General features: G+C 53.8%; 1 protein-coding gene across 1 annotated transcript in view; it reads right to left on the bottom strand.

Moving 5' to 3' along the window:
• The window catches only part of SHB (Src homology 2 domain containing adaptor protein B), a 241935-nt gene that overhangs the window by 19617 nt on the left and 199372 nt on the right, over positions 1-22946 (bottom strand). The window contains exons 5-7 of the mRNA XM_008588738.1: positions 16132-16257; positions 14455-14626; positions 8413-8532 (exon numbers count right to left, since the gene is read on the bottom strand). Coding sequence (XP_008586960.1) covers positions 8413-8532; positions 14455-14626; positions 16132-16257 — 418 coding nt within the window. The remainder of the gene's footprint in view (positions 1-8412; positions 8533-14454; positions 14627-16131; positions 16258-22946) is intronic.

Below are 22946 nucleotides of genomic sequence, written 5' to 3'. Positions count from 1 at the left end.
CTGTAGTGAGAACAAAGCAGCTCCCGCTCTATCTTAGGCTGCCTCAAACGCTGCCAGAAATGGCCTGGTGGGAAGCTAGAAGGCAAGCAAGCTTCCTCCTCTCTCTGGGCCTCAGTTTCTCCCCCTGTATAGGGTATTGGACCAGATAATCTACAAGGTCTCTTTCTGTTCCCTAAATCCCAAGATTTCTGCTCAGTGTACTACCAGAGATACTGCCCACTTGCTGCAAACATGCTTCTTCATGAGATCATGGGGAGACCTGACCAAGTTCTGGTGAAAACAAATACTTGATTCATAACATCTGGAGATGTGGCGGGAAGTAGTGGGGAGCAGGATGGTGAGGGGGACCAAAAGGAAAGACTGCTGAGGTGGTCATTACCTCCAGCTACTGATGAGGAACTGGGAGATCAGAGAGGTCAGTAACTTATTCAAGGTCACACAGCCAAGAGGGTAGCCTAGATTGGACTCTAGCTCTGTGACATTCAGTCTCAGACACAGGAACAGAGGATTTTCTCTAGTTACACCCACAAAAACTAAAATCCCAGCATCTAAAAGGAGAATGGACGTCGGTGTGGACAGAAACTTCTAAGTCAAACCCAGACAATCCATAAGGCTCTGGCCACACCAGCTCTTTTCCCAACAACCTGTGGCCCTCCAAAGTCTATAATGAAAAAGCTGAGCTACCACGATTGAGCACTGACATGTGGGGCAGATGCTAAGCACCTCACATATATCAGCCCTTCATTTATACACCTACGAAATCCCATTTACAGATGAGGAAACCGAGACTCACAGATGTTAAGTCCCTTTGACTGAGACCACCCTGCTAGTATGTGGCAGAGGTGGGTTTCAAGAGCCCAAGTCAGACTGATCCAGAGCTGGTATCGTCACTGCTGTGCAAAGCTAATTCTCGGGCCGGCCCGGTGGTGCACTCGGTAGAGTGAGGCGCTTTGGAGCGCAGCAGTGCTCCTGCCGAGGGTTTGGATCCCATATAGAGACCGGTCCGCTCACTGGTTGAGTGCGGTGAGGGCGCGACACCAAGGGTTGCAATCCCATTGCTGGTCGCGGTACGGGCGCGCGACACTGAGGGTTGCAATCCCGTTACCAGTCACGAAAAAAGACAAAAAGAAAAAAAAAAAAAAGCTAATTCTCTACTGGGATGGGGCCGAGGGGAGGATGGGAGGGTGTTGGTGAAGGTATACTGTAGACTGTGGACTAGAAAGCAGGAGGCTCTGTCCCCTCCTGGGCTGCTGTCCTTCAGCATGGACAGCTCCTTACCCTGCCACCCCCAACTGCCTCAATGTTCCTCATTCTCCAAGGACCAAGTCCAAGCCCCTCCTGCCCCTCCACAGGCAGGCAAACCCCTCCCACCCTCGAGCCTTCCACATCCTCCAGCACCTCCTCTGTGACAGCAACTGCTGCTGCTGTGCTGTCTGCTTGGGGTCGCAGTCAGCTAGCCCTGTGCCAGTATGCTGACTGCCACCTCTCTTTCTTCTGCATTCCCCTCCTCACACCTGCCTGGCAGCCCAGAGAGGTGCGGGACAGAGAATCACATGGCCATGAGCCCAGGGCCCCTCTAATCACAGCTGGGCAGTGTGGGGTGCCCAGGCGCACACACCTGCTTCCTTGGTGGGTTGCCCTTAAGAGGTCTTGTCATCCCCTCAAGGGCTGTGCTGGGGACCAATGGCTGGAGTCCAGGTATCTGGGGCTGTGCAGGGAACTCAACAACTGCCAGGGAACCCACTGTGGGCTTGCGGGGACTGCCCTGATGGCTCACGCATGGGAGTGGGCAGCCACGACAGAGCTAAGTGTCTGGAGCCTCAGAGGTTGACCTGATCAGGGGATGCTCAGATGGCAGAAGGGAGCTCGTGCTCCCTGCTGATGGATGGGGGGCGAGCAACCTTTCCTCCCCCCCACCCCTTCCCACCCTGCAAATCTTTATTATTTCTTGCTCCTGGCTGTCAGCAGCAGCAAACTAAGATTAATCACTTGCTTGCCTGCCTAGACCCAGACATGCCTACCATTTGAAAACTCTCTCCTTCACTGTATAAATCAATGAGGGGAGAGAAGAAGAAATACAACCCTCACTGAAATGCGCTCCCAGCACCCATCAGCTCTCCCAGACCCTGTTACACCCACCCACCCTCCACTGAGCTGCAAGAGGCCCTTACTGGGTGATGACCAACGACCGAGTGCCCAGCAGTCAATACAAACCCAGCCGCTTCCAGCAGGATACAAACGATGTCATCAAGCAATCTGAAAGGCAGCAGGTTTGCTCTTGATAATTATCCTGCCCCCACCTTCCTGACCTGGGGAAGGAGATGGGGCCTTCCCACCATCCTCAGGCCAAGGCGAAAGTGGCTGAGTCATGGAACCCTTAAACTAGAAGCAAGTTTTCTGATCAAACCCCAGACCCTCATTTAATAGTCACAAGCAGGAGGACACTGGTCTAATCACCTAGCGCAACAGAGACAATCTGGACTCGCCCCCAGTGCCCTGTCCACTCTGCTGCTTCCATGGCAATTTCTCAAGGTTCTAGGAAAGCGGGGAGGAGCAGAGACCAGCATATACTGAGCACCTGCCATGTGCCAGCACTGTGTGCGGGGCTTACCTGCCCAGCCTTACTTTTAGCCTAAACACCCTGTTTTCCAGGTGATGCTCAGGGAGGTAGGTACCTCGTGGGGCTGCTGACAGATGAAGCCAGAATGCGAATGCACATATGTGACTGCAGAGCCTGTGTTTTCTCCTCTATGTCTAGAAGAAGGCTGCCCTGGCTCTCCCACGGGATGCCTGCCCACATGCTGCTCGCCTCCCAGCTTCTCACAACAGGCCCCTCGCCGGCTCTTTCAGGCTGTGCCAGCTCAGGTGGCCTGTGTGTGAGCACGTGGGGTGTGGGGGCTTGTGCGGACAAAGGGAGGCATATGCTGTGTTCCCTCCTCGACATACTCATGGTGGCCGCTAGTCCACTAATGGTTTAGAATACAGCTCTGAGAACATCACTGCACCCGCTCAAAACCTTTGGGGCCTCCCTGCTGCCCTAAAGGATAAAGTGTAAACTCTGCTGCCTAGTGGTTAGGGCTGCACCTCTCCTGGCCACCTGTTATTCGTTATTCCTATACAAGTGCAGCACTTCCCTGCTTCTCTGCCTGTTCCTCTCTCCCCTATCCACAGGTCTAAGACCTGCCCACCCTTCGCACAACCCTCTTTTCTGGTTCTCTCCTCTTTCATGGTCTGGAGTACTTTCTACCTTGGGTAGCACTGAACACTTTGTACCTGAGTTACTGGTATCAGTGTCTCCCCTCCCTTGTCAGGCTAGGCGCTCCCGCAGTGTCTGTAAATAACTGACACTGGGTGGGTCAGAGCTTATGGGGGCTGAGGATGGCTCCTGAATGACAAGCTGGAGTATCGGGACATGATAGAAACAGGCCGGACTCCAGAGCGTCTCCTGAGGTCAGGCTCTGGGCCATGTTTGCAGGATATTTGAAGAATTTGCCTTCAGGAAGTTGACAGCCAAAGGCCCCTTTCGTGAGGACTCTACAGGGCCATTTCCCCCACCAGGGTTAGGACTCGCTGCCTCAACAGAGCAGGGGCTGGGCCCTTGTCAACAGGCAGCGGCCTCCCTGGCTGCTGGCTTGCTGCTGAGGCCTCAGAAGTGCCTCTCTGTGTGCCCCCCTCCCAGGGCTGGGCCACGCAGGCCCCTGCACAGTACAGGCAGAGCCTGCCCAGCAGGACGGGAGGTCCTGGCACTTACTCCCTCTTCCCCGCTGCAAACCCGCCAATCTTTGAAGTTCTGTTTCCCTCATCTTGTTGAGATTCCTTTGCAAAAACTCATGAAACCAGAACTTGAGAAGAGTCATTCATAGTCCAAAGTGCCTGAAGAACCCTTTTAATGAGATTTTTCAGGACTTTTCATCCCTTTCCCCGACTGCCTGCCTTTCCAGAGACAGGAAACTGTTAAAATTGGATATTTTCTTGCCAATTTCTAAAGGCTCAAGCCTTTGCTTCCTGAGGCTGGAGAGAGTGTCCCCGGGGCCAGTGGTTGGTGTGGGGTCAGCAGGTCTGCTGGCAGCCAAGAGGGAGCCTCAGGGCCTGCAGCCTGTGAAGTCAGGATGGAGATGGGGAGAGGGAGAGGTCTGCAGACAGAAGGGGATGTGCGAAGTGTTCAAGAGCCATTAGGCAGGATCTCTGAAGATCCGTCACAGGTGGGGGGGGGGCATCTGCCATGGAGGGGACTCCAAGGTGTGATGGGGTGGGGTATGCAGGTGCTGTCTTGGATTGCCATGGGTGAAGGGAACCTGGGGCCCAGGGAAGATGGGTGGCAGCCTGGGTGGGTGCAGGGATCTGTCTGGTCCCCACGGTGGGAAGAAGTCGCCATCTCTATTGTCCCTGTGGTCAAGTGCCAGCTGGGCAGACTTAGGTCAATCATGAATCCTCTAGGTCTCGGATTCCTCACCCATAAAGCAAAGGGATTGGACTAAGTGGGCCTCGAGGGTTACTTCCAGGTTTGACATCAGAAGACCTGAGTGTAAGGAATGCTTGGGAGGGGGTGAGAAGACACTAGGCTGGGGTCTGACAGCCTCCCCTCAGACTTGGCTTTGCTACAGACTCAGCAGGTCATTCAGCTTCCTCCGCTCTCAGGAAGGACCTCTGTGAGTGAAACCTGTACATCAACGGTCCCATCGCTGAGACCTGCCGAGGTGTTTTTGCACCTCCATGGCTTTGCCTGGACCATCCCCTCCATCGAGATGCCCTTCTAGCTGGCAAAGGAATCTGAACAAGATGAGGGAAACAGAACTTCAAAGACTGGAGTGTTTGCAGCGGGGGAGAGGGGGTAAGTGCCAGGACCTCCCGCCCTGCTGGGCAGGTTTCTAGCTTCTAGCTGAGATGCCTTCCACACCTGGGGAACACCTACCTTCTCATTAAGTGCAGCCTTCTTCCTATAGCTTCTCCTGACCTTCTGTGGTAGGGACTGCCCACCCACATGTCAACCTAGGGCTCCCACAACCCTGAGTGCAGACCTGCATGCAAGAAGGCACAGGCTGACCGTGCTAGATAGTGAGCCCTGATAAATACCTGATGAGGGGAGGGTGAAAGGAGTGGAGGCCCCTGTCCTCTGAGGCTAGACACCCCCAGATCTTTCCCCACCTTAGAACACCCTCAAGGCAGGACCCGAGGCTTAGTTGAAAACGGCCAGAGCCAGAGAACCAGCATAGCTGGAATTCCAGTGTCAATCTGCGCCACGCTCCTGACAGCACCGTGCTTGGGGAATGCTGTCCCCACCCTGCCCCCGCCAGGCAGGCCGGGAGTGTCTGAGGGATTATGTAACTCACACGGTGGCTGGCAAAGCTGGTGCTTGCTCCCAGCAGCCGGCACACTCATTACCAAGGCTCTTCCACTTATGGTCAAGGTGATTAACACCAGGGTGTTGCTCCATGGCCAGCAGCTGGACTGGCCATCAGGAACTAACTGGGGCTGCTCAGGGAAGCAAGCCCAGCTCCCCAACATTGGGTTTCTTCACAGGAAAGCCAACCAGGTGAGACCACCCCTTTGGCCTTTGGGGGTGGTGATCTAATGCCTCTAGACAAGCGTGCAAAACTCGACCCTCCACCTCCAGCCCCCTTGGGCACAGACCAGTCATCCAAACTACCATTCCTGATAATGAAATCTGACAGGATGGTACAGAAGTCAGAGCCAGGGCCTGATTGCCAAGGGATCTTGTCAGGGGCCCTGGCATAGGCCACTGGGCCGTCTCCCCCTCCATCTCCTCCCCTGGCCTGGGAAGAATGGGTGATCCAGCCAGGGCATGCCAAGGACAAAGGGGGCGTTGAGCCCAGGAAGTAGGAGCAGGGTGGGAATAGCATGAGATAACATTACGTGGCACTGGCTGGGCTGGAGACGCTTTCGGTCTGTCAGCAGGTCCTCCTCCTCACCAGTGCACTGATGGGGACACGAGGCTCAGAGAGGTGGCGTCCCTGGCCGAGGCCACAGGCCAGTGAGTGGGGAAGCCAGGTGAGAGGCCTGCCCCACTTTCTCTCCACTGCTTGCAGCCAGGCCCTCTGGACCTCCAGCCAGTACTGTGAGAACAGGATCAAGGTGCTGTCCATCCCTTGAGTGGTCCTATGATCTAGGGAATGGTACAAACCAGGGATGAAATAGGAATGATACTTGTGGTCCTTCGAGACCCACTTGTGAGACCTGGGCCTGTCTGTAACTGAGGGTTGCACAGGGGATTGAGAAATGGATTCTGCAGGACATAACTGGTCTTATTATGTGTGCAACTGGTTCCAGATTTTACATACTACTCCCTTTTTGGTATCTCAGCCCTGGCACACCCTGGGTATTGAGTGGGCTGCTGCTCCATCACAGACAGGGCTGCTGGGGTCCCCAGGGGGTCCACGTGCCCTGTCAGCTCAGGGGCTCAGTACTTCCCCAGTGAACAGGCAGGAAGCGTGAGTGAGCAGCTTTTGAGGCTGGTTTGGCAGGGGTGCTCTGTCCCCTCCTCTTCTGTGTGCTCAATCAGTCCTTTCATGGAGGTCCTGGACGATGGGGATTCCAGGAGGAATGAGATTCACTGACGAACTCAGAGACTGACGGGGGGACAGAGCGACAGCCTGGCATGTCACAGTGGGCCTTTAGTGTGCTGAGAAAGCCCAGGAGGGAGGACAGGATGCCCAGGTCTACAGGGAAGACTGGTGACATCATCTCATCGTGGATGCTACCTGTTTCCTTTACCTCTCACAGCCCAGAAAAGCACCACCAAGTACCGTTCATGTGTGCCTGGGTTGCAAGGTTACCTTGGGCAGGGACGGGGGGTGGTGGGCTGCACAGAGCTGCGGGAGTCGAGGCCCCTGGCCCTGTCAGCATGCCCCATGGTGCGCACGCTCCCTGCTGCTGCCCTCCCTCAACCCAATTATAGCTCCTCGGGCTGTGGCCACCTCCCGCCCAGCCCAGCTGTGGTTTAGCATACTGAATTGTCCTCAGCTGCCATAACCCACCTGAACCTAGCTGTTGCGTCTGGTGGCAGACAATGAAGCATGTACGTGCTAGCAGCTCGGAGATCAGCAACGTTCCCACTTTTTGTTTGTCCTGACTGCCCTCCCAGCCGGCTAGAAATTCCCTCTACATTCTCCCTGACCTGGTGGCATTTCCACCTCTGGTTGTACACCCCCAGTGATGGGAGGCTCACTGCCTTGAGGCAGCTTTGGATAGCTCTAATTCTCAATCAGCTCTGTTAGAAAACTTTTCTTCTCATGGAGCTGGAATCTGACTGCCCATAACTCCTGAATGACTCTGCTCCCTTGGCCCTGATAGTCCTTGAGAGATACGTAGTTCCTGCCATGTCTCTGCACATCGTCCCTTCTCAGTGAGAACTCCCAAGGCCTCTGTGTCCTGTGTCCCAGCCTCTGCTCCATGCCTGCTGCCCTCGCCACTCTGCAGTTTTTTACTGTCCCTGCCAGAACAGAGCCCAGCAGACTGGGTGGCCTGAGCAGAGAGCACAGGCCACTCTGGCCTCCCTTGGCTGCACCGATACCTCTGTCTACACAGCTGGCATACATGTGGGCTCTTCTGACAGCTACAGCCTGGCAGGTCTACTCTCCAGCACATGGCCTCTACCAATGGTGAGTGGGACAAGAGGGAGCCAGGCGGAGGCCACGCTGCTCTAGGGGCCTGTGCTGGCCAACGGGCCTGGGCTCATAGCCCGGTTATGTCACTAACTCTCTATGTGTCCTTGGCAAATCCCTCCTTTCTCTGGGCCTCAGTTTTTCTATCTGTGAAGTGCGTTTTGAACAATCTCCTGGGCCCCACCCAGCAACAGCACTGAATGACGGGAGCGCCCAACCAAAAGCCCTCTCCTTATTTCTGGGCCTGCGCGTCCTGACAGCAGTGTCTGTGGGTCAGAAAGACCTGACCGTTTACAGTGCAGCCAGAGGTGATAATGCCAGCAGGACTCTTCCCAGCTCTCCCAGCCTTTGTGAGACATACAACAATCCAGAGCCTAAGGAAAGGATCATTCTTATGGCGGCAGTCCCTAGTCCTGGCCTTGCCACTTACACCAGCCATTTGACTCTGGGCCAGCTGCATCCCCTCTGTGAGCCTCAGTTTTCTCATCTACAAAATGGAGACAGTATGTTCCTCAGCAAAGAAACCTGTGAGATTTGAGAGAGGGATGAGGCATGTTAAGAGCTTCATACGGCCCCTGCCTCGCAGCAGATGTGAAAGCTATTCTTGGTTCGTTAATATAAATCCTAGGAAAAGGCCCCTCCTCTTCTGGGAACTCAGCAATGGCAAACATAAAAACTCCTCTGTATCCCAGGAGAACAAGATCAAATTGAAAAGCTGAGACTTGAAATGATTTGCACTGGCGAGTTTCCCGGGGGGACGCGGCGGCTGGGGGTACGAGGCTGTACTCACTTCAGGGAGAGGGAGTAGTCATGCTTGCTGGTCTGGCTGTTCCGGACAAGGTAGCTACACTCCTTGCAGAGTCGCAGCAGGTTCTCGGCATCTCCTCTGCTGATGGCTCCATGATACCATCTGGGTAGAGAGCAGGGAGCAGTGTGAGCCCCCTGGGGACAGGATTCCCCAGCCCTGACACCCTAAGGGAGGCTCGGCGCCCTTCGAGGGCACGGGCTGGTGTCCCGAGCCTCCTTGTGACTAGGCAGGTGTACGCTCATGTTCCTTCATTCAATAGGCGTTCACCAAGTGCCTGCCGCCCGCCAGATCCTGGGGAGAGAACAGTGAGCAGCCCCAGAGACAACCTCCCTCACGAAGCTTACGCTCCAGTGCAGGAGTCAGACAACAGAGACCCAAGTAAGCGGAACATGTCACGTGGCGATGGGTGCTGTGCAGATGAGAGACGGGCATGCAGTGGGAGCAGGCACGGGGTAGGCTGCTATTTTAGGCAGGGTGGCCAGGGAAGCTTCTGAAGACAGCGACATTTCAGCACAGACCTGCAGGAGGCAAGGGAGGAAGCCACGGTGCAACTGGAACGCGGCTTGGCTGGCAGGGGGCAGGGCCGCCGGCGCAAAGCCCGAGGCAGGAGACTGCTGGTGTGTTCTGAAAATGGCCAGCAGCCAGTGTGGCTGCAGTGAGGCCCAGGAAGTCCCGAGGTGGCTGAATGGGGGCTATTCTCTGTCTGAGGGACATAAAGGCCACGATGTGTGCCTTTCTGTGACATGTATGGGGCAAGTGGACAGCGCTGGTCACTTAGGAAAGTGGGCAGTTGGGGTGTGGCAGCTGCACCATGCTCCTGCCAGATGACTCTGGCACTGGTTGGGCACGCAGGAATCCCAGTGTTGCTGCTTCCGAATGCCATGCATGCCAGAAGGGAGTGGCAGAATCAGAAGGGAGGGCACAGTACGGAGGGCCGAGCCCCGGCCACAGGAGGAACACGCATTTTCATGACTTGAAAAGCCAAAGGTAAAATTTGAGTGCAAAAGCAAAGATCCTAACTGCCAGTGAGCGGGCACGCGCAGAATGCACTTCTGTCTGCATCATGGTCTCTGACGGGCAGGGGCAGGTGGAGAGACACGTGACCAGGAAGAGAAGAAGAGAAGCAGAGATGCCGGGTGGGGCAGCGGCCAGAGACGCTTCATCCAGGAAGTTGCACGTGGCTGCGCAAGACGCTGAACCCGAGCCTCAGTCTTCTATCTAGCTAGAATCACGCCAGCCCCCCTGGGGGGGACATGTACAGGAAGACGAGACGATGTATAGGAAGGGCTCAGCAGAGCCTGGAGTGGGATGAATTTCAACAAATGGCAGCTGCCAACATCAGCAGAGACAGACAGGCCCTGCAGGGTAATACCCCCATCTATAGCTGTTTCAGGCCCCTGCCCATCCTTAGGCTGCATTTTAAATTTCCAGGTGCAGGTGGGGATGCTGCCTCCTGGTGCTTGCCTGGGGGTGCCCAGCAAACAGTGCCTCTGAGAGTTCTGCCACTGGTATTCTGCTTAGAGAACCCGCCTGCCCGTCACTATGCACTTCTTGCCATATACAGGGCAGTGCTCTCAACAGTTAGCGGCAGTGGCTATGTCAAAAGTATAACTGAACAAAAAAATCAGCCTGAGACAATCAAGGACTGGGAAGCCGATATGTGTGTCCTCATCCAATGGGAATAAGACTGGGTGCTGACTGTCTAGGAGGTGGCCATGGAGCTGACATGGAGACCTGCCACTGGAAGGGGTAGCGGGAGGCTGCAGACTACAGACCAGCCCTCCTTTCTAAGGTTACATATCAATAAAGAGGAATGTGAAGTCGGGGCATGCATGGGTTGCATAATTAAAACATTTCCAGAGACATGAAGGCCCAAGTTTTGCTTAGTAAGAATGCACACTGTAATTGGGAGAAACAGTTAGACAAAGACAGAAATTAAGAGTTAACAGATTTGGGAAGACTGTCCGCCGGGAGATTTTGCCTGTGTAGCACACCCCCAGTGAGCTGACAAAAACGTTTTATTAGAAAAACAAGTTCCAGCCATCTGAAGCTGAGCTGTCCTTGGGGAAAGGCCTGGAATGGTCCCTGGGGAAGTACTGTTTGTCGTCACCCCTCCCTGAGCACAGGAGCAAGTTGGCTCTAAGAGAAGTGAGGCAGACGGGCCTCCAGGGGCCTCTGAAGTCTCTGGGTCCTCGTTAAGGGTAATCCCTGGTTGGTAAACAGGATAAGCTGCTAGCTCCTTTCCCGGCTGCTCTGCATGGAGAGAAAGGCAGGGGACTCAGGGTCAAAGATCAAACGAGGGAAGGGGCAAAGGACACTGGAGCAGGGGGCTGGGGCCAGCCACTGGCCAACCTGTCAGCAGGAGGTTGTAGACCAAGAGACAGGCTGGGCTTGGGTGGTCCTGTGGGGGTTTGTGGGCCAACTGGCAGGCCCAAGTAGGTGCTGCCTGGACTGAAGAGAGAATCTAAGAGGAGGCCATCCTGGGGATGTGCTGGAGCTGCGGAGCTGGCTCGTCAGGTCAGAACCAGGGCATTAGGGAGACTCAACCATCACCATTCATCCCAAATATCACTTGGCTCATCAGGCATTTACACACCACTCACAAGATCCTTGATCCTGTGGGGCCGATTCAGGGAGAGGGAGAGTCAGCAAATAAATACAAGAAACAATTTCAGATAGCGACAAGCACTTTGTAGGAATAAGACAGGGACTGCGGTTGGGGAGGAGGCAGCTACTTTGGAATGAATGGTCAGGGGAGACCCCTGAGAAGGTGACATTTGACCTGAGAATCTGTACCATGAGAAGGAGCCAATCAGGGCAAAAGCCAAAGAAAACATCCTCTCTGTGGAGGAAATAGCAAGTGCAAAGGTCCTGAGGTAGGAATGAACTTGGGGTGTCCACATAGCAGAAAGGTGGCAAGAATGGCCCAAGCACAGTGAGCAGGGGGGTGGTACAGGACAAGGGTGGAGCGGGAAGCAGGGCCCATTTACCTGTGGGCCAAGGAAATAGGTTGGACTTCATCCTATGCATACCGGAGGAGCGGAATAAGGGCTTTAAATAGATGTTACTTGCTTTGAATTATTATTATTATTATTTTTGGTGGCAAGCCAGTATGGAGATCTGAACCCTTGATCTTGGGGTTAATAACACCACACTCCAACCAACTGTGATAACTGGCCAGCCCTACCTCTGGATGATCTTATAGAAGATCAACTGGGCTGCGCTGAAGAGGGGCCGGAGGGGAAGTGGGAGAAAAGTCAGGAGGCTCCTGCAGTGGTTCAGATGGGAAACGGCCGTGGAGATGGTAGGACCAGATGGATTCTGGTGGTACTTCGGAGGGAGAACTGGCAGAACTTGGTAATGCAGTAGATGCTCGTGTAAAGCAAACAAAGGAATCAAGATGACTGCAGGCATGTGGCGTGACCACAACTAGATAGATGTGATGTTGCTTATGCAGGTATAAAAGCAGGGGAAGAACAAGCTTCGAGATCAGGAGCCCAGTTTTGAACGTGTTAAGTCTGAGAGGCCCACTCATCAGCCAGAGATATGAAGAAGGCAGCTGAATGTGGGAGTCAGGAGTTCTGGGAGGGGTGTGGGCTGGGGCCGCACACCTGAGAATCCACCAGGATCCTGGGGGAGAGAGACTACCCAGGGAGAGCATGGAGCTGGACACTGAGCCCTGGAATGTCCAACCTTCAGGTTAAGCAGAGGTGAGATGGTAGGAATGGCCAGGGAGGCAGGACAAACACCAGGAGTGGAGAGAGTCCCAGAAGAGGGAGGGGCCAGCTGTGCTGGTGGCCACGGACGACAGAAGGGAAGCAGGCTGTGGTGAGTGACAGAAAGGGAGGGGGAGGAGGGGGAGATGTGCTGACAGCTCCTTGGAGACATTGTCTTTCATCTGATGGCTATTTATTGAGCTCCTACTACGTGCCAGGCACTGTTCTGAGCAGTGGGGATGCAGTGGCGACCAGAGCTTCTGTTCTCAACAGGGGCAGCACCTAGAGAGGGATGTCGGGTCAAGGTTATTTTGTTTATTTACTTTGACAAAGGTCATGATATGTTTATATGCTGATGGTAATGATGCAAGAAGGAGGGGTGGTGAGCTGCCTTCAGGAGGCAGGAGGGACAGTTCCTGAGCATTGAGCAGCTTTTCTGCCATCCCAGGAGGAAAGGCAGGTGGTATGGGTACCCAAGCAGACGTATGCCTGCCAATCCTCAGCATCCCCTGCAGGACCGCAGTCCCCACCTACCCTGCGCTGGGGCAGAGGAGCAGTTCAGAATTGAAGGTGCCTCCTCAACTCTAAAGCATCATCAGCCCAGGTGGGGGATTAGGTGATTCTACCTACCTGGTCATCAGGCTCTACGAGAAGTGGGATTTTCCCTAAGCACACCTCTCAGGGATGAGTCAGGGCTTCTAGAAGGCCAGGATAAGACAGTGGGGGTAGGAAAGCCAGTCACGACTCTGGACTTGGCTGATGGCCCTGTTGGGCAGAAATGGGAAAGGGAAGGGATCCCAGTCCTGGGGACTCTGGCTCAGTCCGGGAGTGGGAGAGGGCAGGCCTGGCCATTGCTGGTCAAGACACACGCTGAACAGCTCCAGGCATTTCTGAACCATACTTTGTTTGTTGATTTAGAAGTACACAGTTTGATCAGAAATAAGCAAAACCTGCCACCCAATCTGTGAGCTGTGAGAAATGATTGACACCGGCTGGGAGCGCCTCCCGTCACAAAGGAGGCTGCAGCCTCCTGAGACACCAACACACGCTTAAAAAGGCGGTACATGACATCATTCGGAACACCCTGCATCCTGCTCACCGAGCGAGCATTTCCTGTGAGGGGATGTGCTGCCGGCCATGCCAGGACCGGAGTCCCCAGGTCAAGACTGATACAGGGCACGACAGACACAAGGCAGGCTCACGAGGAACCGTGCGTGGTGCTGGCTCGTCTCTGGGCCTTACGAAGTCCCTACTGTGTGCCAGGTGTGTGCTAAGGGTGGGGATGAGAGAAGAGTAAGAGGAGAGGGAAGTAGGGGAGAGTGCGGGGTCCAGGTCATGAGTTGGGGTGCACTCTGAGCTTGAGTCCTGGCCAAGGCACCCCTCTGGACCCTGACCTCTCATCTATTGCACATTCGATTGTTAGGCGGCTGATACGGCTGAGGGCACCAGCACAAGACCCCATACCTGCTTATCAAGTTCCTTGAGAAGCACATTCTAGTCTAGGTGCATGGCATGGTCAGAAACTGAAAAAGCAGTTTGGAGGCAATTCAGAGAATGAACGGCAGGCTAGGGAGATGAGACTTTATCCTCGAGGTAATGGGGAGCCACTGAAGGTTTCAGAGCAGAGCAGTGAGATGACAATCACATTCAAGGGGAAGAGCAGCGAAAGGCCTGGCCCAGTGCAGTGCCAGGGACAGTGAGAAGGGAAAGGGGTATGAGATTTTGGGGGTAACAGAGAGGGACCTGGCCACTGACCAGAGGTGGTCAATCTCTGGGGGAAGAGGCTGAGAAAACCCAAATTAAGAGAGTAAAGTCCTCTCCTAACTAATACCACAGACATGGAGCAAAACATCACCGCAGTTGAAATAAATCTAACCTGCACTGAGTTTTACAGTTAGGAAATAGGATTTAGTTTATTCTGAGCCTTTTAAGAATTCATTTGCTGTGCAATGAAATTAGAAACTAGGATATGAAAATAAGGGTGAACCGTGTAGATGATTTTGTAGTCCCTCCTGCCGGCCACTGAAGGTAAGGGTGGTGACACAGTGTGGAGAGAAAACGCACGGGCCAGGAGTCAGGAGATGCCCCTTCTGATCCCGGGTCTGCCACTGACTCGGGGGTGGCCTTGACCTCCATGGGCCTCAGCCTGCCCATCTACACGAAGGGGAAGTGGGGTCAGGCTGAGAGCCCCGTGGAGCTTTCGTGTGCTCTCAGTCTGTGGCTTTTTCAAGGAAGATGAAGAAAATGAAGGCAAGAGCAGTGACTGGGTGCACCGAGGGGAGGTTGGCTGGGCTTCCTCAGAACTCACATTTGCTTCTCCAGAGGGACGGCAGGGTCCACTCTTTCTCCCAGGATCCCACAGAATTCGGGGCTCCCATGTTTGATGGGTTTGAAGCCCCCTCCAGGAGCACGAAGCTGGCGCCGCCGGTCCCGCGAAGGTGAGGGGGATGACTGCCGCTTCTCGCTGCCGTTAAACTGGGCTGTGGGGGGGCGGGGGGGAGAGAGAGGAAGGGGCACGGTTACCCAGAGCTTGGCCCAGGGAGTGTCTAGGTGGTGCACGGCAGGGGCAATATTCCACTGACCCAGCTGGCACCTTACCTCTGCAGGAGGAAGAGTTGCAGGCAATGAAAAAACGTGGCTCAAAATTTTGCCTTCCTGAGAGGACACCCAAGTGCTGTCAAAGCCAGCTGGTGCGTCTGAGGGGCTGGTTGAGTCTCCAGAAGCCACTGAGCTTTGCCTTATTCCCACAGGAATCTCCCAGCAACCCTTAGCAAGGGAGGCATGGCACGCCCACGGGGGCTCCATCCCCAGAGCTTGGCCCAGGGAGTGTCTAGGTGGTGCACGGCAGGGGCAATATTCCACTGACCCAGCTGGCACCTTACCTCTGCAGGAGGAAGAGTTGCAGGCAATGAAAAAACGTGGCTCAAAATTTTGCCTTCCTGAGAGGACACCCAAGTGCTGTCAAAGCCAGCTGGTGCGTCTGAGGGGCTGGTTGAGTCTCCAGAAGCCACTGAGCTTTGCCTTATTCCCACAGGAATCTCCCAGCAACCCTTAGCAAGGGAGGCATGGCACGCCCACGGGGGCTCCATCCTCCGGACAAGGTCCTCCTACTGTGCCCAAAACCTGCCTCCAAGTGGCTCCTTTCCTCCTCTCATCCCACGTGGGGCCACATTGGCCACCACCTGCCCCCTTTCTCCTGAGACAAACCTACAGCGTTCCCCTTGGGGGTCATGTAGCACCCCCCATGTTGCTCCTCTTCATTCATACCCTCCGGCATGGGCCCCAGGCACAGCCAGCCCTGTCCTGGACCTAGCAGCCAGGTGAGGCTGAGCAGTGCACAGCACAGTGGGACGGGCCCTCCCATGTGCCTTCCTCGCTGCCCCGGGCCTGTGGGAGCATCATTCGCACCCATGGGTTTGGGGAGGATGCCCCTTGAGGACAGGACCCTGGAGATACCCCACAACAAGCAGGAAATACTGAGCTAAAACTGGAGTTGCCAGAAGGGTTCCTGGAGACCAGCAAGTCCACGTTGCAAGTTATCTCTCTGGGCCTCAGTCTCCTTCTCTGAAAGACAGGAATAATGACGGTGCCTACCTCACAGGGATTAAATCAGGTGACGCATATAGAGATCTTAGCAGAGTGGCTGGCATGTGTCCACACTCAATCTATGTTGTTATAAATATCCACTTTCATTAGCATCATGTCTGCTCAATGCAGGCATGGTACTAGGCACTTCAACAAGCTACCAACCTGACCTGAGCTCCTCTCCTAAGCCTGCCAGTGACTGACTGTGCTGTGGCTAAGTTGCTCACCCTCTCTTGAGCTCCCATTTCCTGCCTCACCAGGCTGCTGTGAAGACTGATGAGTAAACCAGGCCCAGGCCTGCAGAACAGGGTCCCTGAAGTGGAGTCCAGCTGCAGGTCCACCAACACACGTCTTTGGCTGAGCCCACTGAGGCAGAAGTCTCCCTTCTAACTGGAAATACCTTGCAGAGCACTCGATGGGTGACTTTGGGCAGGAGTGGCCACTGGGGCAGGAGTGGCCACTGGGATGGGATAGACAGGCGAGGGCCAGGTCACCGAGCCCCTTTCTGAAGAGCTTAGACTTGATCCTACAAATGGGGATAACCAGAGAATGACATTCTCAGATTGGGTTTTAGGGACTTCTCTGACTGCTGATGGAGGGTGGGTTTGGGGGCAACCCCAGAGGTGGGGTGACCAGTTAGAGCAAGGGGAAGCTGAACCCCTCAGTGATGGGAGGGATGTAGGGGTGACTCCAACAGCACTTGCCTGCCCGTGGGGGTGGGTCAGGGAGCACAGGCCGGCATGCACTTCCCCACAGTGCCTCCCCTCTGCTAACTTTCCCGTCGTCAGGGCACAGAGGAAGCAGCTCAGCAGGCCTCCTGGCACGGGAAGGAGGTGAGGCTGGAGACGAGGTTCTGGGCTTAGTTCTCCCACATGCTCAGGAGAGGGAGGAACCAGAGGAACTGTAAGTCACTTTTACCCCTGACATCCTGGGGCTGCACTGGCTAAAATCAAGATTTGGGAATTTCTGCCAATATAAAATCCCACACAGACCTCCTGCCACAGAAGGTGAGAAGAGAGGCATGGACCATGGAACACAGTCGGCAGAAGGAAGCTGAGCTCTTCAGCACAGCCTATGAGGCTCTCTGGGACATGGCTGCCTATCCAGCCTCTTCTCCTGACTCCACTTACGTGCTGAGGAGCCATCTCTTCCAGGGAGCCTTCCCTGACTGCGCCTCCTCCCAAGACTCATGTTGATCTCAGCCCATGGCACCCTCATTGCCATTGTCCTCTTCCGGTTCCCTGTGAGCCCCTTGAGGACAGGGGCTGCACCATATGTGCCCCACACCCCCATGCCTAGCACAGTTCCTGCAACAAAATAGGTGCTCAAGCAATGACTAAATGAAGAAACTTAATGAGCTGCTGCTTTGCTTTATTGGGAAAAAGTATCGTTTTTCATACCAGATAAATTGGATAAAACCTAATAACGTCCTAGTCAACTCTGTAACTCCCCACGGAATTAATTTATACATTCACTGGCAAGCTTAATTTAAACTATAGCCATATAGTTTAGAGAGGACAGGTGGTGATGACTGACAGGCTTAATTAGGCAAATCATTTCACCTAAAATACAAATATACTAACTCCAAATGCAGTGATTCGGCAGTAAAAGAAAAAAAATTTAAAAACAAAAGCTTTGAGCACAATTGCTTTCCTTCCTTCTAATTAAGTTTCTCTTTAATCTGCAATTTAACATGGCAATTCTTTTAATTTAGTGATTTTTCCACAAAAGATAAAGACACAATCCCTCAAAAGGATATATGCATTTAGAGACAAAAATATGCTACCCCCGTGAGTAGTTAGAATGACAGAACCTAATTAATTCCACCTATAGGCAATTAAAAATGGAAGTCAGAGTCCTGCAGGAGGGAAATGAGACTCAGAGCGTGTAGGATGAGGCACTAGGGGCCTTTCTGACTTTGGTTCTGACGACGGGGAGCAGAATCCTGGTGGTGGTGGGAGAGGTGGCCTGGTTAATGTCCTCCAGGGCTCAGCCAGCCACCTTTGTCTCACTCCAAATGTCTTTCCAAAAGTTCTGGCTTGGTGAAAGGCCTCATCCTGTAAGACCCAGCTCATGTGCCCCCCACCTTCAGGAAGGCTTTCCTGGTCCTCCTCTGACTGGTCTCCAAAGCTGGTGTTCCCCTTTCTACTTGTATTACAGACTTTATACCCATGAGTCCTGAAGTTTGGTCGCTGCCAACGACAGAAGACATTAAGTGTAGCCTTCCTGATAAACCTGCCATTAGGGGAGGGAATGGAGGTTGAGGCAGGGTGAGAAAAAACTCCAGGTCCTTAAGGCAAGCAGCAGGCTAGGTCTGAGCCCAGGACTGTGGGTCTGCAGGGTTGGGCTCACCCCACCCTCAGGTCTTCCTTCCCCTCAAGAACCCCCAAGGTGGGCCTGGCAGGAGCTGTGCCTCAATCCTCTGGCCTCCCTATGGTGTATTCCACCTCTAGGCCTGGAATTACCACTTTTCTGTTCCATCTGATGACATCCAGAAGCTGATGATGTCCAGAAGCCTCCGACGTCTGGCACAGGTACCAGCCCCTCCACAAAGCTTCCCCGATCCTGCCTGCAGAGAACCAGCTTCTACCCCTTGGTGCTCTCAGCTCTTGGCACTTTGTCTGGGGCTCCAGGGACGCCACTCTTCCCAGACAGTCTGGGTGGTCTGTGGGCACAGCAACTTGGGCTGACTTTCTCTTTGCCCTCTCCAGTCTCTTGTCTGCCCCTAAACTCACTGCTGCTACTCTTCCCAGACAGTCTGGGTGGTCTGTGGGCACTGCAACTTGGGCTGACTTTCTCTTTGCCCTCTCCAGTCTCTTGTCTGCCCCTAAACTCACTGCAGTTCCTAGCATGGGAAGTGTACTTAAAAAAAAAAATCTTTGCTTAGGCAAAATAACTGTATTCCTTCAGGGTCCATCTCCTTTCTGTCCACTGTTTAGAGGTGGCCAGAGAGAGCAACCTCCAAAAAGCCCATGGACCTCTAAAGCACAGTTTCTCAGGCTTACAAACCCTCGGTGGCTCCCCAGTGCCCTGGGACAAAGGAAAAATTCACTCCAGCATTCAAGATCCTCAGAGACTTGGTTCCAACCTGACCTTCCAGTTGAATCTTCCCCTACAAAACCCCTCTGGGTTCCACACCCATCCAGTGTCTGCCTTTAGGCCTGTGCTTTGGCTGTATGTACCTTCACTATCTCCGTGCGCAAAAATCCCAGCTATTCTTCAAAGCTCAGCTCCAATGCTACCTCCTTGCCCTAGACCTCCAGGTGGAATTCCTTTCTCCTCTTCTTGTGCGCAAAAATCCCAGCTATTCTTCAACGCTCAGCTCCAATGCTACCTCCTTGCCCTAGACCTCCAGGTGGAATTCCTTTCTCCTCTTCTGAGCCCCTGAGTAGCTTGTCTGCACTACAGTCGTTGCACTGGCCTCTGTACTAAAGTGAGGTATGTAGGTGTCTTCTCAGAACTAGATGGACACTCTACAGAGATGGGGCCTTGTGCCTCAGTCTTCCCTGACAATCCCTGAGGTCGGCATGCAGCTGGCTCCAATGAGTAGTCCATGGGCTGAAACAGGCTAGGGAACACAGGAATTGCAGTAGCTCAGCATCATGGAAAGGGTGTGGACTTGGGAGCCAGGAAGACCCGAGTTTGAATCATCCTCTGCCATTACTAACTGTGTGACTTTGGGCATGTTTCTAAACCTCTCTGAGCCTTGGCTGCCTCACCTGCAATCCAGGGCTGACACCACCTACATGTGAAGGATTGTGGAGGTGGCCAGTAACAGAAGGTGTAGCAAGGTCCAGGCAGGCACGCTGTAAGTAGCAGACCATCAGTGACCCACAGTCACATCCATGCTTAGAACAATTCCCTTTCATATACTCAAGGGGATAAATCAGAAATAACCTTTTTCCTCAACTCTTGCTAGAATTCCTAAGTTGGAAACTCCAAGAGGACAGGACATTTTATGGTCTTGTTCAAGGCTGAATCCACATCACCTAGAACAGTGCCTGATGTACAGCAGATGCTCGATATCTGTTGAATGAATGACTCTCCACCCAGCTCGGCAGGACTATCAAACCTCCATTCATCAATCCAGAAAGGGAACTTAGGAGCTAGACTGCCTCCTCAAATTATTATAAAACAGTTTTGAAAAGGGCTGACTCTTTAGTGCTTCCTGTGCATGGGCAGGCACCGCAGAGGACCTTACGTGCACGTTCTCCTCTAATCGCCAAGGCAAACCTGTGAGGTCAGTGCTATTACTGTCCACGTTTACAGACGAGGCCTGGTGTGGGCAGCTACCTCACCCAAGCTCACAGCAGCAGGCTGCCAAGCTCGGCAGTGTGGCCTCCAGCCCTTGAGCCCTCTGCTTTGGGACTCCAGGCTGGAGAGAAGAGTTGACGACCTGCTAGACATCCTCCTGTCCTCACCCCTGACAAAAGGTGTGGGCGGTGGCCCCTGAGATAGGGGTCATTTAAGAGAACTGGAAAGGAGCAACAGGGTCCCAGGGTCCTCAGGCCCCAGGTAAGGCCAGCGCCGTTCTCCGTGTTCAGACTGTCCTGCTGCTTTCTGGCAGGCGTGGAGTCTACGACCCTCCCAGTCCTCCAGGACAGGATGGTGTCTCCTTTAAGCAGAGGCGATGAGACTTAAATGATTAAAAACATGACACCATGTGCAAAAGTGGTTTGCAAGGAAGCTGTCTGTGGATGAGTCAGAAATGAATATGGCCACGTTTGTAAACCATCTAGGGGCCTAGAGACTGTTCCGGACCTGGTGTTTCCTCACCGATGTCCTATTACTCTGGAAAGACAAGGGTACAGAGGCAGAGCAAGGTGCCCAAGGCACGCCTTGCACGCAGGCCTTGGCGTGGGTTCCTGCACGCTGCCAACAGCCAGGTGGGACTCCGAGTGTGTCTGTGAGAGGGAAAGGGGGTGAGGGTGGAGAAGGGCAGGGATGGAGGGCACAGAAGGGGCCCCCTGGAGGGGGTGAGGTGGGGAGACTGTGCATTGGATTGGGAGGTGGGGTAGACTACATGACCCCTGGAGTCTAAGAAAACACCATAAACTTCCACAACAACCCACAAACACTTGCAGAAAAACTAAAACTCTAAAACTCTATTCCCATGACGATGGGCGCCTGTTGTTTCAGCTTTCCAGACACACATCACCTCATCTGATCCTCACCAACACGTAGTGAGGAAAATATTAGAATTTCCATTTTACAGATGGAGAAATGGAGGCCCAGAGAGGCAAGGCCCCTTGTTCCCTCCAGTTCAAGAGTGTGCCTGATGAGCATAGGCTCTCCTTCCAGGTAAGAACGGCAGCCCAGCAGATGTTCGCTTTGCATTTCCAGGATCGCCAACAAGAAGCCTCTGTGTTCACCTCGCAGACACACACAGGCCCCAGGGCACTGCACTGCCACACCGCGTGGGAGGTGCCCAAGAACAGAGGTCCTCATTGTGAGGGGAGGCGGCCAGGGGCTCCCCACAAAGCAGGCGCCGTGACGCTGCCTGGGTTCCAGCAACCCTGTCCTAGCATGTCCACCAAGTCTGGGATGGGGAAGACAGGCCTGGCAGGAAGGGGCATGCCATTGTCCTCTGATTTGTGATCCCACAAAGGAAACGTGGGCACCACTGCTGGGTACAAAGACCCTCCCTAAGGTCTGCTGCTTGGCTACAGGAAATTAAGAATAAAGCCTGTGAAAATGATTAAGTAACCCAGATGCAGAGGCCTCCACAGCTGCCAAAGCAAGCCAACCTTACAGAGGGCTGGAAAAGGGACTAACTTGCCCAAAGTCAACAGCTAGACTTGAACTTGGACTTGAACCCAGGTCTCTGGAATCCTGGAGGCCCTTAACAAGTTCAGCATAAATCCTGTTGACAAGGCAATCTGTTCTCAAAAACAGCAGTAGTAACAACAGTGATACCAAAAGCCAGTGTCTACTGAGCACTCACTGTGTCCCCAACTCTCAGCACCTAGGGCCGCCCCCATTTTACGGATAAGGAAACAGAGGCAACTTGCCCCACATTACCCAGCTAGCAAGTGGCAGCACGGAGCTTTAAATCCAGATTCCCCCAGCAGTGTGTTTCCGCCACTGGCCGCCGCAGAGGGCAGCGAGGGAAGGCGAGGAGAGACAGGAGGGGACGAGCCAGGGGCTGGCCACAAACATGGCTCTCACAGGGCTGCCTACCACCAGCCGGCACACCAGTCTCCCTACTCCAATGTGGCACCAGACTCACGGCACTCCTCAGGCAGGCAGGGGACATACAGCTTCTCATTGGGAGTTCAGACTAGAGGCGGCAACCACAGTAGTTAACAGTCAAAAACACCCTCCCCCTGCAGGTCTTAGCCTCACCTGGGGAGGAAGCAGGTATACAGCACACAATAGAGAAATCATCTCTGTGCGCAGGCCACAGGATTGTGTGTGTATTCTAGTGCCCCAAAGGGAACCCGGGTTTGGTTTTCCTTCCACTTCACTGACTCAATAATTCAACAGATATCTAAGTGCTCATTCTGTGCCAGACAACGAGCTAGGTGGGGACCCAGGTGTGAACACGGCAGGCAGGGTCTCCTACTCACAGAGCTTAAAAATCTCCATCTACATGAAGGTCTTCGACCTGCTAAGCAGAGGAGCAAAGATATTCTACCAAATCTTTGCTTTTTCCCCCCACACAAGGAGACAAAGGCACTTGAAGGAACATTTCTATCAATATAATTAGCAGATGAACCAAAGCTATTAAATGCTAATATTTTTCTTTTTGAGGTTACTAAATGAATTCATTCATATGTCAGATAGGAAAACCAACTGGAAAAACCTGTCCCTCAGTAACATATTAGCCAAAGGAAGGGAGTGATCCCAGCTCTTTCATTGAAACCCCCCTTTTCTCGGCAGACCTGCTGTTCACATGTGTTAAACATTAATTACAACTGTTACTCATTACATAGCAAAAAGCTCCCGATACAAACACAATCGTTAATTTCCTTGCAGGCCCCAGGCATTCTGGGAAGCTACGTGGTAGGAGGCGCTACGGCAGCCTGAGGGGAGCCAGTTGTGAGGGGCAGCCTGTGGCTGGATCGGATGGGTGGTGGTGGCCAGGCCCAAGATTCCCCGAGGAACCCTCTGCAGAGGCCGGGCCTGTTGATTCTTTTTTTTTTTTGTCTTTTTTCGTGTCCGGCAACAGATCGCAACCCTCAGTGTCGCGCCCGTACCGGACTGGGACCGGCA

Source organism: Galeopterus variegatus, unplaced genomic scaffold, assembly GCF_000696425.1.
Source record: "Galeopterus variegatus unplaced genomic scaffold, G_variegatus-3.0.2 Scaffold11, whole genome shotgun sequence".
NCBI lineage: Eukaryota > Metazoa > Chordata > Mammalia > Dermoptera > Cynocephalidae > Galeopterus > Galeopterus variegatus.
The sequence above is the reverse complement of the archived record's forward strand: the minus strand, read 5'-3'. Positions and strand labels throughout refer to the sequence as shown.